General features: G+C 36.8%; 1 protein-coding gene across 1 annotated transcript in view; it reads left to right on the top strand.

Annotated features, from left to right (window-relative positions):
- Positions 1-18,665, top strand: part of Plxdc2 (plexin domain containing 2) — a 434,652-nt gene that overhangs the window by 183,267 nt on the left and 232,720 nt on the right. Inside the window, exon 3 of the mRNA XM_060372593.1 lies at positions 18,198-18,344. Within this exon, the coding sequence (XP_060228576.1) occupies positions 18,198-18,344 (147 nt within the window). The remainder of the gene's footprint in view (positions 1-18,197; positions 18,345-18,665) is intronic.

Here is an 18,665-nt window from a genome sequence, read left to right as displayed (position 1 = left end):
TTCCATTACCTCCTCCCATACCTCTCCCCTAGTCCACTGATAGGGGAGGTCAGCCTCCCTTTCCCTCTGACCCTAGCCTTTCAGGTCTCATCAGGTTATTCTTAAATGTTAGCGAAGAAATGATGCAGCCTCTCCAGTTCTCAGTTTCCATCCACTATTTAACAATGATAGCATATGGGTGATTGGTTTCACAGTGGCAGTACATAAGAACTCTTACTTCTCTGTGTAAGTAACTTCTCATGTTTCTGATAAGTAGTCTCAATCCTCCACTGTAGCTTTGACTACTTCCAAAGAAAGCTATAGGGAAAAGAACACACAATAAAAAGTAAGGAATGATTCAGTCCTGATTTTAACAGAGAGATGTAGGCGTCTCTCACTCAATCCCACTCTTGATTAGCTGCTGCATGAACCTGCGGGCTAAGCTGTTGAAGCGACAGCTGCATTAAGGGAGGGAGAAGAAAGATAAAGCTGAAGAGAAGCAGTGTTCTCTGGCATTAACTGACAAAACAGCACAAAGGAAAATCTGACCAACCGAAAGTACTTTAATAGGTTTGTCATTTAAAATACCAGACTGGAAAGTTTGGGAATTGTAATAGTTATCCTAGAATTATAATATTGGCCAAGTTCTGACCAGTTGGAAGAAACTATACAGCTTTTCCACAGAGGTCGCCTATGTGAAAGTCTTAACTGGGTCATAATTTTAGTGGTGACTTTTCAGTGCATAATTCTTTTAAAATTACAAATGATATTCAGTTCACTCTCCTTCCCTCCCTCCTCCCCTTCTTCGTGAAATAATTATATCAAGACAGACAACTGTGGTTTCTAAAGGTCCTCCTATTTAAGAAAGCTTAAATGGCAATTTTTAAAGCTCTAGAAAATTACATAAATTTTCAAAGGTGACATGTCTGTGGCTTTTTAAATAAATTCAGATTTAATAAAGGAACCATATACGCATTATTCAGATAGAGTTATATTTCTCCTCAAAGTCATATATTCTGTCTCTATTGTGACTGTATCTGGATCCAAAGCACTTAGAGAATAATTAAAGTTAAATGAGGTCATAGAGCTGGTTGACCCTACTTTTATAAGATCACTGCTTTTTACCAGGGAGAAGGAGGAAACAGCAAACTTTTACTTCATTTTGTGAGTGAGAGAGTGATGAGTCAGAAAAAGGACCCTAGTAGGAAACCAAACTAGTCAGAGCTATGAATTTACTTTAGAATTCAAAGCCTCAAGAGATGTGAAAAATCAAAGCTAGAAAAAAAGAACAACCCTACTATTATAACACAAAAGTGCTCAGAAAGTCATGGTACTTCTAAGAATGAACACAACTGAAGGGATTATGTTCCCTAAAACTGCCCTAGAAAACCATATGGACAAGAAAACTGGTAGTTGTCCCAAAGCAGGTAGAAAGTGGAACATAATAGAGCATCCAGAGAATCTCACGTAGCTGTGAACATATAATTATTCACAAATGTGTAAGAAAATGCACTAGGATAAAGGCAACAACCATTAAATAAATTGTGGTGGCATAACTGGGCATTTGCCTGAAGAAGGATGAGACTTGTTCCATATCTATCATTAATCAAAAACAGAATAGAACATAGAAAGTCAAGTCAAATTATTTTTAAAAATCCATAACTTATTATCAAAAATAATTACTGCCAAACTACAGAGATAAAATACTTCAAGATACACATATAGGCAAAAAATCTTTGCTTAGAATCTAACAGCACTAGGATTAGTTCAAGAGTGGACAAAATTGGTTATATGAAGTTGAATAGCTTCTGTACTACAAAAGGAATTATCAATAGAGTAAACAGAGAGCTCACAGAATTGGAGATGATCTTTGCTAGCTCTGCTTCACAGTATTAAAATCTAAAGGGTACGAAGAACTGCAAAAATCAACCATGCACACACTTCTGTTACCTAGCAGTAAATGAGCCAGTGGATCGAATGGACACTTCTCATAAAAGTACAATTGGTCAGTAAGTATTTAAAAGGGTTCAGCAGCCTTAGCAGAAAGAAAAATGTAAACTAAAACTTTGATACTCTGATACTGTGATACTTTGATACTTTGATCAAAGTATCTATTTCTAAGAAAGTATGACAACAAATGCTGATGAGCCTCCTGGAAGACACCCTTCCTCTTTGTGATGTAAACTGTGTTGTCACTGGAAATCAACATGGAGACTTTAGCTACAAAGAAAAATAAAACTGAAATTACAGGAAAATATTATAGTTAGAAAATGTAAAAAAGACAAACAGAGCATGTTTTCTCTCCTAGGCGAATCTTAGTTTCTAAAGTTAATGTGCATATCCAAATGGAGTAGGTGTGCATAGAAGTCAGGAAGCTGGAGGGGGTCCATGAGATGGGACACAGTGCTTTAAGAACTGTGGTGGGGTGAGCAAGCAGAGCTTCTCCTGAACTTTGAAAGGAAAGGAAACTGTCCCCTGCAGGTCTTTTTATCTCACCCTTCTTCATAAGATTCCCTGCACTCTGCCAAAGTTAGGCCATGAGTCTCAGCATCTGCTTTGATATCCTGCTGGGTAGAGTCTTTCAGAGTCCCTCTGTGGTAGACTCCTGTCCTGTTCCCTGTGGGACAGGAGCTCTACAAGGAGAGTTACAGAACCAAAAAATCTTGGTGTAGGGGTCTTTTCTGAGACTGATACTCCAACCAAGGACCATGCATTGGAGATAACTTAGAACCCCTATATAAATGTAGCCCATGGCAGCTCAGTCTTCAAGTGGGTTCCCTAGTAAGCAGAACAAGAGCTGTCCCTGACATTAACTCAGTGACTGGCTCTTTGATCACCTCCCCCTGAGCTGGGGTGCAGCCTTACCAGGCCACAGAGGAAGACAATGTAGACAGTCCTGATGAGACCTGATATTCTAGGGTCAGATGGAAGAGGAGGAGGACCTCCTCTATCAGTGGAGTTGGAGAGGGGCTTGGGAGATAAGGGAGGGAAGCTGGGATTGGGAGGGGATGAGGGAAGGAGCTACAGCTGGGATACAAAGTGAATAAATTGTAATAAATAAAAAATAAAAGGGAAAAAAGATAATTTTTTTAAAAAGAAAGCAGAGGAGACTACTGAGACTGAAGGGGCAGGGAGGGAAGGGGAGAAAATATGTGGAGGAACAAACACAGACTTTTTGTCATTATGTCCTCTGTAATGTATTTGCATAGCAGTCATATTGTGTTTGATTTTACAAAATTGTGTATCATAAATAAAAAATACTTTTCTGTTTTTTTTTCAATCTCCCATTTGATAACATTTGTTATGGAATCCCAGGCTAGCCAAAGCAGTATATAGATAATACAGATTCTAAACCTGGCACATATAATCCCATCTTTTTAAACTATGCTGTTCTTTTTTATTGTACAATTTTGAATCCTTTTGTGGTCCAGTTGTTGCATTTTGTAGTTGAAGAAAAAAAAAGTACATTGTACCAAGAATTACAGAGAAATTCAGTGACCCTCTAAATGAATACATACTTTGCTAATGACAATTACACCACACATTTGAAGATAGTAGTGCATTTATATATAGGAATCCATAATCTATAGAGTTCTCCCAAATGCTGAATAACATACCCTAGGATCCTTAGATACAGTCCATGAATTCTGTGATTTGTGCCAGCTGTGAGGCCAATCTATAGCTAATTAAGAAGGATGAATAATCAACTGTTGAAATGGAGTCAATACTAAACTATAATTTGCTAATTTCATTGCCCATGCAAAATATACACTTTTCTTTCCAAAAGAATCATGTAAATGAGATCAAGTCTTCTGCCTACATGTAGGCATCTCATCCCGTTTTTCTTAGTCCAAAGAAGTTTGGGAGCTTTGTTGAGGAGCACTCGAGTTCAGCTCATATCCAGACTAAGTCTTGAGCTCGGAATGACTGCTTATTATCAAATACAGTTCCTCAAGACAAATGTCTAAGCCATATTGTTTGGTACTAAATTTCTGAATGTTAACGGAGATCTTGTATGCATTGTGTTTCTACTCATGTATTTCTGGTGGGTTTGTGAAGCACTCAATATCCATTGTTAAGTAACAAAGCATCTCTATAGTAAACACTGCTTGAGTTGAACTTGCTTGCCTCGTTTTAGAAATAAAAAATGAAAATGACAATAATTTATTCAAAACACTGGCCCAGAACTTTGTCTGTCCTCTTCTATCTTAGTACTCCATACATGGGCATAGTCTATTGGACTAATTCTAGCAAAGGCTGACGGGTTCCATTTATGACACATAATAAGCTACACCATTTCCACATGGAAACACATAAGTTCACTTGAGACATGATTCAATGTGAACACACACCAAAATATCCCAAAAATGTATGTATGACTTAGCACACACTTGAATGATAATGTTACTCATGATGCTATTTTAAAACATTGTAGTGGGTGCCTCGCATTTCCTTGGCCATGATGCTTCTACATCACTGCAGCAATGTACAGTAGACAATGTCATTTGTGAAAGAGATTATTATTAGAGATGTAACATTTGCATGGAAATATTGCTAGAATCCTGTATTTTAAACTTTATAACAAGTCCTCTGGCCTCTAATTTTACATTCTTTCAGATAATTAACTAAACTATTGAGAGCAATGGGTTAAAATAAAATAAAATTCTTACAAGACTCACAATTGAGCCACAGCTAGAAATGACAGACCAAAGGCTTTTTCAGCAACTACTAAGATGATCATATTTTTTTGTTTGTTAGTTTTGGTTTGTTTATATCATGGATTATATTGACAGATTTTGATTTTTTGAATCACCCATGCATTTCTGGGATGAAACCTACTTGATCATGTCAGATAATCCTTTTGATGTGTTCTTGGTTTCAGTTTGGAAATATTTTATTGAGTATTTTTGCATCAGTGTTCAAGAGGAAAATTGGTCTGTTGTCTTTATTTGTTGGATCTTTGTGTGGTTTGGGTACTGTATTGACCGGGCCCTCATAAAATGAATTTCCAATGTCCTATTTTTATTTTGTAGAATAATTTGAGGAGTATTCATATTATATTTTTGAATGGTAGTATTCTGCTCTAAAATCACCTATATTTTGGTTTTGTTTGTTTGTTTATTTACTGTTTGTTTTTGATTTGTTGAGTATGGGTTTTTAAAGTATGAACTAATGCTTATTTGAATTTCCTTGGTTATCAATTTTCCATTGTTATCTCCCACTTTTTGTTTCTGATTTTCTTAATTGGAATATATGCCTTTGTCTTTTAGTTGATTTGAATAATGGTTTGTCTATCTTGTTGAGTTTCTCAAAGAGGCAACTCTTTGTTTCATTGATTCTTTGTCTTGTTCTTGTTGTTTCTAATTTATTGATTTTAGCCCTCAGTTTCATTATTTCCTACCATCGGCTTTCCTTGGGTATGTTTATTTCTTTCTGTTCTAGAGCTTTCAGATGTGCTGTAAAGTTGCTAGTATGAAATCTCTCAAATTTCTTTATGTTAGGTACTTAGTACTATGGACTTTTCTCTTAGCACCACTTTCATTGTGTCCAGTAATGAATGTTATGTATTCATTTTTGGTGAATTTTTAGGAAGCATTTAATTTCTTTCTTTCTTTAGGCCTTGACTCAGTGGTCATTCAGCAGAGAGTTATTCAGTTTTATGGGTTTGTAGAGTTTCTGTTGTTGAATCTCGCTTTAACCTGTGGTGGTCTGATAGGGCTTTACAGGGGTATATTTCAGTTTTCTTGTATCTGTTGAGACTTGATTTGTGACCAAATATATGGTAAATTTTTGGAGAAAGCTCTGTGAAATGTTGAGAAAAAGATATATTTTTGTTGTTGTTTCATTTGCAAATAGCACTTATCATTCAAATCATTTCATGTTTGTCCATCCTTAGATGACAATATGTTTATAATCTGAATAGAAGATAGTATTTTACTGATGCAACCTTTCAACTAAGTTTAATTGAATATTAATGAGCTCAGTGGGGGATGTTTGTGGTATGCAAAACTGGCAACATGACATTGACCATCAAATAACATAACCAAAATAAACCCCACAAATCTATCATGATGTCTTCACTTACCTGTCATGGCTGAAGAACCCATAGTTTCATTACACACATACAACATGCTTTTCTGAAATAAATCTCATTGCTGTTACAATGTCTACACCTCTATATAATTCTCTCAGAAGACAGTACTTCAAAATGATGCACCATGTATTAACTACTGGGAACACGAGGAAGCATGGAACTTCAAACAATACATACATACACATACATACATACATTGTATTAAGCATTTTAACATTAACGTTGGTAAAATATTTTGAAAAACAGAACGCATTGGGGGTATATCTTCCACCCTCAAACTTTTACTCAGAAGGCTGGCACATGAGAATCAAGACTTCAAATGTAGTGTTGGATATATTATTTTGAATTTGGTTCTGTATATTTCTGTTCAGTCCATTTGGTTTATAACCTCTGTTAGCTCCATCATTTCTCTGTTTAGTTTTTATCTGAATTAACTATCCATTGGTGAGAGTAGGGTATTGAAGTCTCCCACTGTTAATGTGTGAGGTTTGATGTGTGTTTTAAGCTTTAGTAATGTTTTCTTTCCAAATATTGGTGCTCTTGTGTGTGGGGCACACATGTTAAGAATTGAAACATTATCTTGATATATTTTTCCTTTGATGAGTATGAAGTGTCCTTCCTCATTTTTGAATTAATTCTGGCTTTAAGTCTATTTTGCTAGATATTAGAATAGCTACACCAGCTTGCTTCTTGGGGAGGAAGGATTGCAGTAGCCAGAGAGATCAGATCATGGATACCTCAAGAAGACAGCCCACAGAATCAACTAACCAGGCTTTACAGGGGCTCAATAATCAGGAAGCCTCTATGGCTCTAATCTAGGTCCTCAGTATATATGTTATGGTTGTGTAGCTTGGTGTTCTTTTGTTAGAGAGGGCTATCTCTGACTCTTTTACCTTCTTTTGGGACCCTTTTCCTCCTACTGCACTGCCTTCTACATCTTTGATATGAGATTTGCACCTAGTATTGTTTTAACTTGTTATGACATGTTTTGTTGATATCCCTGGAAGGTCTGCTCTTTTCTGAGGGGAAGTGGAGGAGGAGTGCATCCTTAGGAGAGGAGATTTTGGGATGAGGTACTGGGAGGCAAAGAATAGGGGGGAACTGTGGTTAGGATGTAATATATGAGAGAAGAATAAATAATAGAAAATGGAAAGATAGACCAAAGTATAGACAAAAGGTAGTAAAAATAAATGAGAGGTAAGTATGTAAAATTCCTTAGGGAAATTATAAAGGAAACAAAGAAAGTGTAAAAGAAGTGTGCGATGAGAACTGTTGCAATTATCTGATATATCCAACAGCAGATGGATTGGTTTCATTTCTTCTAGCTCAATAGTAATAAATGAAATTGTATATCATAACATTGTTCTTCATGCCGGAAGGAGATATTAATATAATATTCATTGATGGATACTGAAGATAACTCAAAAGTAATATGTTATTCCTCCCATCATTCTGAAATTGTCTTGGATGTACTTAATAATGGTGAGCATTTTATATCTTTTTGATGTAGTTTCAAAATAGGTTTAAATGCATTTGTTTAAAATTTTTCTTTGATAACCCAGTGAAAGAGAGTTAATTGTCATCTTCAACTATTACAGTTTTGTTAATAAAGAAACTAATGAACATGAACATCTCTTCATGCCTATACTCATGCATTCCTTTCTTCTGATGTGATTGGAAAAGAAGGAGTGTGGTGTGAGCTTTATCTGTCTCTATCCATGTGGTCTACTCTGTCATATTCCATGTAGTGAGAATGGCCTCACTCTCCTACTGTAGGTCCCTAATGAATGAGAGAACAAGTAACTTCTCTAATCTGTCAGAGCTCGTTGGTGACCAAGCCTGGGGGAACTGGAGTTCAGATACCAGCCTACTAGTTTGATGCCTTTAGACATACCCCATGCTTCCTTTCTGCAAGATATAAAACGCCACCATACTCCCGGCCACAGATGTCAGAATGTACTGGTCAGTTCTGCTGATAGACCCTTTCTGAGAGTCTTCAAACATGTCCTGGAAATAAAGAAGCAGGCTGTACTGGGTGATAACAACAGAAACATGAATAGCCCCTTAAAATATGACTTTCGTTGAATTATAAAAAAATTATGAGATCTAAGACTGCCCTTGAGAAATTCTTAAATATTCACCTCCATACTTGTTTTCAAAATGTTTCTCATTAACAGTGTGTTGTATCTTAGAAACATGAAGTAATTTCCACATAATTAAGGAAAAATGAAGAAATATGATATGGTGGTGCCAATAGTGATTATAAAAGTCAAAGGTCAGTCTTTTAACATTTGGTGAAAATGGGTATTATCTTACACTTCTCTTAGTGCTAAATTCAATTTTCTAGTGGTAGTGCAAAATATTGAACTTTATAGAAGTCAAAGAAGATAGTTTCTTAAAGAAAATATATAGTTCAAATCTGTATATCAGTTTTGCTTTGCCCAGAAATAATTCAAGTTCTTGACCTTACAGTTTGATTTTGAGTGTCTGACTTTGTATGATAAGGATTTTTCCTTAGGAAACTTTCAAAACACTTAATATAAAATTTTTACTAGCTCTCGTAGCTTTTCACACTAAACAGCCTTTGAATATATATGTTCTCAATTTAATTTCAAAGACAGATTCTTTAAATCAAATACATTGATGAAAATATATTGCATTAAAATTCTCAAAGACTGAGTTTTTTCTTTGAGAAATTAAGAATTTTCATTCATTCTTTGAATTGTTTTATTTGTTTCTAATTTATTGATTTCAGCCCTGAGTTTGATTATTTCCAGCCATCTACTTTTCTTGGATGTGTCTGCTTCTTTTTTTCTAGGGCTTTCTGGTGAGTCATTAAGTTGCTTGAATGAGATGTTTCAAATTTCTTCTTGAAGGCACTTAGTGCTATGAACATTCCTCTTAGCACTGCTCTCATTGTGTCCCATAAGTTTGGGTATTTGTACCTTCATTTTCACTGAATTCTAGGAAGTCTTTAATTTCTTTCTTTATTTCTTCCTTGACTGAGCTGTCATTGTATAGTGAATGGTTCAGTTTCCATGTGTGTATAGGCTTTTTGCTGTTTCTATTGTTGCTGAGGTCCAGCTTTAGTCCGTGGTGGTCACGTAGGATATAAAAATTATTTTAAAGATTTTCACCAACCCTCTATCTGACAGAGGGCTAATATCCAGAATATATAAAGAACTCAAGAAGTTAAACAGTAACAAATCAAGTAATCCAATTAAAAAATGGGGTACAGAGCTAAACTGAAAATTCTCAATAGAGGAATATCGAATGGTAGAGAAACACTGAAAGAAATGGCTTCATCGTCAGGGAAATGCTAATCAAAATGACCCTGAGATTTTACCTTACATCCATCAGAATGGCTAAGATAAAAAAACTCAAGTGATTTCTTGTTTTCTTTTTCTTCTGATGTCCATCCTCTTTGCCTTTCACAATGGGAACTGATCATTTTAGCCAGAGTCCTCCCTCTAGATTAGTTTCTTTTGGTATACAGATTGTAGCATGTTCATCTTATATGTCCATAGTAATGGGAACAGGGACTGCTTCTGACATGAACTGATTGGACTGCTCTTTGATCACCTCCCCCTGAGGGGGAGCAGTCATACCAGGCCACAGAGGAAGACAATGCAGCCACTCCTGATGAGACCTAACAGACTAGGATCAGAAGGAAGAATAAGAAACCCTCCCCTACCAGTGGATTTGGGGAGGGGCATGCATGGAGAAGGGGGAGGAAGGGAGCGATTAGGAAGGGAGGAGGAAGGGAAATAGAGGGGGGGGATACAAAGTAAATAAAGTGTAATTAAAAATAAAATTAAATTAAAACAAAAAACTCAAGTGATAACACATGTGGGAGAGGATGTGGAGAAAGGGAAACCCTACTCAGTTGCTGGTGGGAATAAACTTGTACCACCACTTTGGAAATCAAACTCGTGCTTTCTCAGACAATTAGGAATAATGCTTCCTCAATATCCAGCTATACCACTCCTAGGCATATATCCAAAATATGCTCAAGTATACAAAAAGGACATTTGCTCAACCATGTTCGTAGCCATTTTATTCATAATAGGCAAAATCTGGAAACAACCCAGATGTTCCTCAATTGAGGATTGAATACAGAAATGGTGGTGCATGTATATAATGGAATACTACTCAGCAATTAAAAACAAGGAAATCATGAAATTTATAAGCAAATGGTGGGAACTAGAAAAGGTCATCATAAGTGAGGTATCCCAGAAGCAAGTATATTCTGACTTTTAAGTGGATATTGGACATAATAATACAGGATAATCATACTAAAATCTGTACATCTAAAGAAGCTTAGCAAGAAATAGGACCTTGGTTAAGATGATCAATCCTCATTCAGAAAGGCAAACTGGATACACATGGGAAGAAGGTGAAACAAGAAAGAAGACAGGAGCCTACCACAGAAGGCCTCTGAAATACACTACCCAGCAGAGTATTAAAGCAGATGCTGAGACTCATAGCCAGACTTTGGACAGAGTGCAAGGAATCTTATGAAAGAATGGGGAGATAGAAAGACCTGGAGGGTCCTGGAGCTCCACAAGGAGAGCAACAGAACAACAAAATCTGGGCCCAGGTTTCTTTTCTGAGAATGATACTCCAACCAAGGACCATTCATAGAGATAACCTAGCACCCCTGCACAGGTGTAGCCCATGGCAGCTCAGTCTCCTAATGAGCCAGTTGTAAGGGGAACAGGGGCTGTCTCTGACATGAACTCAGTGGCTGGCTCTTTGATCACCTCCCTCTGAGTGGGGTCCAGCCTTACCAGGCCACAGAGGAATATAATACAGACAGTCCTGATGAGACCTGGTAGGCTAGGGTCATATGGAAAGGGATGAGGACCTCCGCTATCAGTGGACTGGGAAAGGGGTAAGAGAGGAGAAGGAGGGAGGGTTGGGTTTGGAGGGGATGGGAAAGGAGGCTACAGCTGGGATATGAAGTTAATATATTGTAATAAGTTAAAAATATTTAAAGAAATTAAGAATTTTCTAGTGCACTGTGTAAATATAAACAAAAATTTCCAGTTTTATAAAATGTTTTTAATTATTGAAATTTTAAATAATATACCATAAAGACTATTCCTTCTTGATGGTATTACTCAAAATTAACCAGTTAGAACATGTTTAATATATTCTATAGAGATATGTAACATATATTATCAACATATCTATACAAATGCTTATACAAAGATATAATTGAGAAGATTCAGAGACAAGTAGCTAGAAATACACATTTACATTTGGGTAAATGTGATTTTATAAAACTTACATTGCCTGAATATTATATTTGAGGAAAATAATGAGTTTAATATTTTCTGCTGGCCTTTGGTGACATGTATACAGCACTAAATATTCAATTTCAGTTCTCTGTCTCCAATGGTGACCTTAAAAAATAATATTTTGTACCAAGTGTTTCTATGCTTTCAATATGATCCTTTAATTAACTGTTATGAATCATGGGCTAATCATATCTTCGTATTAATTATTCTGTGATCACAATGCCTAATAGAAACAACTAAGGAATGGAAGCCTCCTTTTGGGTCATTGTTTTATAGGAATTGAATCCCTTGTGCCAGTGAGGACATAGCAGGGCATCTAAGTTCATGGGGCCAGGTCATGTGGGAGAGGCAGTTCATACTTTAGTGGACCAGGGAGCAGTGGACAGGGCAGGACACAGGACTGTTTCTCTGGAATTATATCTTTTTTCTGTGCCCTTCATTTGAAAGGTTTCACGTGCTTCCTAACTAGTGCCATTAACTGAAGAACAAGCATTTAAGGAATGAGCCTGTGAGGGACATTTTACATTTAATTTATAACAATTGTATTTTTATTACTGTATATTCATGATGGAAAGAAATTACATACCTGTTTATGGTTGCAATGACGGCATGTGACCTTTTTTGAGGCATTCTTGTCACAGTCATTGCTCACCATCAGACCTTTCCCCCCAGCTTCTGCACTCTACACAGAGTCAGGCCAGCACACAGCTAAATTGCTCACTGTAATTGGTATGATACACAGTTTAATCACTCACGTGGGTAGGTATTATATAATCAAGAATTTCTCATTGATGGTGTATTTTCTCTGTGTGTATTAGAGAGGTGCTGCCTTTTATGTAAAATTTAATCTTGTAAGGTAAAACTATTTTCAGTCACAAGTTCATTTTTTGAGATTTTATAGATTCTGTTTCCGTGGGATGTTATGAAGTTGTTAGATTATTCATTGCTTTCTCACTACAAGTATTCTGATTTGTCTGTCTTGAATACCTATAGGATTTCTCTTGAGCCAAATATGGTGATTCCCTCCCATAATCCTACCACTTGGGAGGTTGCTCTGAGTTTAAGGATATCCCGTGATATTTAATAGGTTTTAGCAAACCTGTTTCAAGGGAAAGAAAGGGGGAGGTATTATCAACAGGAAATTTCATGGTATACACAAATTCATTGCAAAGTTTCTGAGAACCTATTCTGAGGAAGGAGGGAAGATGAGGGAAAAGGGAAGAGAAGGAGGGAGTATGAATGAGAAGAGTTGTGGAACGGAGCATCCAGAAGAGGAAGGGAGAAAATCTATTCCTACTTCTATGTGTATTAACCCAGTGTTATCAACATTTCACTATTATGACAATAGAGATCCACTGAAAAACTACAAGTATGTTGGGAGTTGAGTCTTTAATATGTGGATTTTGAGGCGGGATCAACAATGTTTATCCCATACCATCTGTCTTAAGATGTGTTTTCTCATTCTGTTTTCTATTTCATGTTGTGTTTCAGAAGGTTGTGTGGGCAGAATGAACACATTCATATTTCTCACAAGTTCATCTTTGAGCACTCTCACTTTGCTCTTCAGTTTTGTTATTTTATTGCATCTCTTTCTTTTTTTTCTTACTTTCTTATCATAATACTTTGTTTAGATTACAGAAAACAATTTTTATTTATGTCTGAAAAATTTGACTTACACAATTGTTACTGAAAGTATTTTATGTTTAAATAAATAATGATGCCCTGTGAAAGCATTATTCTTATAAGAATAAAAGACACCTCCACATATGTAAAGACCATTAAAATCTATTTATTATAGACTATTAATTATTTGGCAGTCATCAGTTTAGTTCTAGATGTCTTTGATTGAGAACCTTGATTATGTTTAATATATCCAGATACAGTAAATACACACACACACACACACACACACACACACACACACACATATATATATCCAGATATATTAGGACATAGATGACAATGCGTTCTCAATTTCTTGTAGTTCTCAGCGGAACTCAGCATTTGAAGATTAGATGCCATTGCTGTGTCTAGAAACATGCAGCATCTTTATTATGTGTTATAAAATTGCTTCAACAGCCCTGGCATTAGAGAACACTGAGGTTGAGTGGTATAGACTGATTTTTGCATGATGCCTTGCAAGCTATGAGAACTTGTCCTTAGAGTTTTTTTTTGAAAGATGCCCTATGTTTTCCCACAGCTGCACATTTGCAGCCATTTTTGAGAACCTGAGTTTATAGCATTTAGAGTTACCCACTGAGCATCTACTTTCAGTAACAGTTGGTTTCCTAAATGAATTGGCAAGTAGTCTATTCACACTAGTGCCTTGTTTTATTGTCTCTGGTGTTAGGAAGGTTTTGTTTTAGAACAGAATATAAAAATCTTTGTGCCCAGAGTGACTTTCAATAACTCTTTAAGTATCATTATGCCTAAAAACCTGACAAAAAGTAGTTTAAATTATTTACTGGTGCTAAAATGTCACATTTTTGAGACACCTATTTTATGGCTTTCCTAAGTGTCTGAGACAAACACCTCCCTAGGATTTAACAACTTGTGTGCCTACATTTCTAGGTAAACAATAAATTGCTTTCATCTTTGAATAAAAGTTTCCATGACAACTTGGCAAGCTTGAGCTATAGAAATCAGTACCAAGTCGTTAGCTTAACTTCGGTATTTTTAAGATGTGATATGCTCTGTGATATTCCTCTGACTTAGCTGAAAATTGAAGGCATGGTTTCATATAGCAACAGCAGTGATGTGTGTGTGTGTGTGTGTGTGTGTATGTATAATATATACATAATACACTATAAATAAGAGTGATGCATTTTAAATCAAGATTCCTTTACTGTGGTGGTAAAGGAACTTGAACATGTGCCTACTGATAGCTATTGGCCAGAATGATGGCTTTTCCTTCACTCTTTGCCATTTTGTCTTCTTTTTCTATGTTGCTTTTATTTTCAGCAGTCTTCTGATGCCAAAATGTCAGGAGTATCAAATGTCACCTGTAGACATCCCGGCAAGCAAATAAGGGAACTTACATCCTCTGAACTCCTAAATGCCCAGTCAGTGGTTCATTTTGCACTGATGTTCACACAGGCCCACTGAATTCTGTGGCTGGTAGAAAGAATAGTATGAGCAAATGACTTGCTCTTCCTCTAGGGAAGTCTCAGAGGGAGGACAGCAGAGAGGGAGACTGGGCAGACACTGGGAGGCAGAGCACTATGCTTTTGGTCCTCATGACTTTTGCTAAGAAGCTGTGGAAGGCAGACCTGGAAACCCACAAGGATACTCGTCCTCCAGACTTCAGGGCATCTCATTCCCACATCCCTTGAGTCTCCTCTTTTCTTCTTTGTCTGCAGACATTTCTTCCAGTGTGGGCACACAGAGAAAACTGCACCTCAAATTTAACTAGAACTTTGCTTATAAACTTCATTAAAGTAAAAGCTCAATTTACGGTTAACATTCAGTCTCCTCAGAATTTCCATGTTGAATTGTATGTATTATTCCTTTTAGGAAAGATGCAAAATCTCTTTGAATATTACTTAGACTTGAACATTATTTTACTTTTCATAATCATCTCGGGTCCACATTTACCTGGTGAGCTGTGAAGAATAGACTAGATGTGGGTTTGAACTGAATGACTTGATACTTCAATTTTATTTCAATTACACTTTGATAATAAATGTATTAATCAAAATTCACTTCCTGAATGTTATTGCTCAAACCATAAGCAATATTCTCAATCCATGTCTTTCTCGTATTTACCTGAGTGTTCTGAGATGTGTTCTATTAAGTGACACCTTAAATTGAGGATCTCTATTGCATTTGTGAGCCGTTGTACCTGCTCATGCGGTGTGCGTATATTTGGGGGCCCTGGGTGTGCAGGTGTGTGTTTCGGGGCCCCTGGATGTGCATATTAGGTATATTTCTCTATAGTTCACCATCTTAATTTTTGAGTCAGGGTCACACAGTGAATGTGGCCTTCACGAGTTGTAAGGCTGACTGTCCAGTGAGCTCCAGTGATCTGCCTTTCCCCGCCAACTTTTTCATAGTGCTGAATGATCAGCCACATCTCTGTGCATCTGGAGAGATGGCTCAGTGGTTCTCACAGAGAATCTGAGCTGGGTTTCTTACACTCCAGTCAGATAACTCACAACTGCCTATAACTCTAGATACATGGGTGTATCTAGAGTTGGTATAATGTTCTTTTAAAATGTATATGCCTTACCCTTGTTAATTCAAATGCTGATTTCCCCACCCCCAACTCTCTGGTTTCAATCTAGATATTGCATTGTGATACTCACTATAAGCATTCTGTCTCAACTCTTGTGTAAACAGGACACTAATAAAGCAACTAGATACAATGTTGTGCAATGGGAGGAGCCAGAGGACAGGAAAGAGGGGAAGAGCTAGAGAACAGGAAGGGGCGAGAAGGAGGAGGAGCTCGAGGAGAGGAGAGCAGGAGGAGAACAGAGCGGGAGGAGAGAGCTTGGAGGACTTGGAGCATGAACCAGACCTAAGATTTCACAAAAAGCAAGTACAATGTGGGAAATCTAAATGTTAGGAAACTGAGGGCTTGGAGGTTTAGGAGGGAGTAAATATTGCCCAGCATTGTGTTCTAGGTTAACTAAAAACCCAGTCTCTGTGTGGTGATTTGGTTATACAGCTGCTGAGGATTAACAGCAGCTTTACAAGAAGATAAAACAATAGCAAATATCAATAATCATACAACACTTGGGGATCAAGTGCCCTCTTCTGGTCTCCAAAGATCCCATCACTGATGTGCACATAATCCACACATCAGACAAATCGCCTCTGAAATGTGCATATAAATGCCTAGAAATAAAAATGAAATGGCTTTTTAAATGATTAATTGTAGCATGTCTGGCTTTTATCGGGGTGACGGAGCCCCAAACACAGATGATCATGCCTGAATGGCAAGTAATTACCAACAGAGGACACAGCCCAAGCCCCTCATAGGTATCATTGCATTTTGTGGCTAATACATGTGTATGGTCTGTATTATCCGAGTGTCCTATCATTTTAAAACATTCATTTTCCCCATTGAGCCTGAAACATGAGAAATAAAAGCTCAGTGAAAAGCCTTGTAATGAGACTTATAATGAGAATTTAAATAAAAGTTGATTTTAATAACCCAAAGTAAGCAATTATCTGAATTCCTAGGACCATTAACTAAAATCAGACCCTAATATAATGATTTTTAAAGAAAAAATTAATTTTGTTACTCAGTATATTCTAGCTCAGAGCCACAGTAAATATGTCTAAATCAGACAATTTTGTCTTGTTAGCAGTTGAGTCTCCACTATTAATGTGACCAAAATAAAAACATAATGTGCAAAGAGGATACATTTGCTTCCAGTCTTTTTATATTTAACTACTTCTTCTGAGGAGGATGACTTATTTTACATATACCGTTTTCTTTTTAAGTCACTTTGCTGAGAGTCTACTTAAGTCTTTTACTAAATTCAAGAGCACTGATACCTTTAGTTACAGAAAGTTATTAAAAAAATAAAATTAGTGCAAACATTGCAGTTCTTTATTTAATATAAGCACTTTAATATTAACAATTTTAAACTGTGTTGAAAAAAAATGGGACCTGTTCGGGGTATTTCTATCCTTGGGTTTATATTCAAGAGGCTGAGACGTAAGACTCAAGAGTTCAGTGTATCCCTGATTAATTACTGACATCAAAGCCAGTCTGAGCACAGAGAAAATCATCTTAAGGGAATAAGCGAATGTATAAAAATTGAAACCAGGGTCAACAAGCCACACACATCCTCAACCTGAAGCATGATGCAGAGTGAGACTGAGAATGATATGTGGGTATAAACTCTCAGAGGCCCCTCCAGGGGGGAGTTTGCTGCAGGAGGGCAGCACTTTCCAAGTCTGCCCAAAGGATGTGGCCAGCTGGGAAGGACTTCTTTCTCTGTCTTCAAACCTACATGCTTGCTTCCTGCTGCACTGAGGCAATTCATGATGAACAGCAGCTCTTTAAGGATGCCTGTAGAGACAACAGAATCTGGGTTACAGAAAGGGGAAACCCACAAGAAAAAGTCCGGAGTGAAATATATGTTTGCGTAACAATTTGTTTTAATTTAATTTATGTGATGCCATTGTCTGCTTTTGTGGGTAGGTGCATGTTCATGCTGGTACCCAAGAAAGTTAGATCCTCTTGTCTTTATGTAGCAATAATTATAGGAAGTTTCCAACAACCTTTCCTGGGTCCTGGGAATGAAACTGTAGTAATTGCTTCATTATGTCTCTAGTCCTGTAAATATATTATAGCTTTTATAAATCAGCTTAGTCTCAGGAAATAGGGAAGAATTCATACCAACAAAAACCCCCACCCTTTAAGTAAAGAATTTGGTGAAGACTTTTGACATCACAGTTGTCATCTGTTTTACCAAAGTAAAGAGCCTTATTTCATCTCTGTTTCATCATAGCCTTGACACATACTTATTTACCGTGTTTACCTAAGACTGATGGTGGAGAACGTTGCATTGTGGTTTCATTTTGAATTATTTGGAGTAGGTATTAAAGTGTGCTGTATGTGCGGAAAGTTCATGTAGTGAAGCTTCTTCTGTGGTCTTTATATTCTTTCTGTGGCTTTTGTTCATTTTCTATTGTGCTTTTTCTTTATGATAGGTATTTTTCTGCTTTGATATATAGTATGAAATGCCCATTGTCTAAGTGACCCATTGTTTATTTAAATGTCAGGCCGTTTTTTATTATATTTTTCAAGAAAGAGTGTCAGTGAAAACATTACAGTTCTGAATGTTCACCATTCTCCACCAATGCAGGAGGATACAGATCACAATTACTACATATCTCGGATATATGGCCCAGCAGACTCAGCGAGCCGGGATCTGTGGGTGAACATAGACCAAATGGAGAAAGACAAAGTGAAGATTCATGGGATTCTGTCCAACACTCATCGGCAAGCAGCAGTAAGTGCTCTGACATTTACTATTTCTTTCCTGTACAGTGAGAAAAGTGTTCAGTTAATATGTGGTTGCCATCCAAGTACTCAGTTCTATGACTGTCCTTTACAGCTACATATAACGTACTAAGGAAACCAAGAGAACTATTTTGATTAACTCATTTATTTTAGCCATAGTATGTCTGATGAGTTACATATTTTACTCCAAGACATTATTCATATTGGATTATTTTTCAGCTTATGCAACACTTTAAAACTTCCTTGATCTTGAATCTCATCCCATACTATGGTTTATTGTTTCTCATGTCATGAAAAAAAAAATAAGAAA

This window comes from Meriones unguiculatus, chromosome 19 (assembly GCF_030254825.1).
Source record: "Meriones unguiculatus strain TT.TT164.6M chromosome 19, Bangor_MerUng_6.1, whole genome shotgun sequence".
Lineage (NCBI taxonomy): Eukaryota > Metazoa > Chordata > Mammalia > Rodentia > Muridae > Meriones > Meriones unguiculatus.
This window is presented reverse-complemented; position numbering and strand designations above follow the sequence as displayed.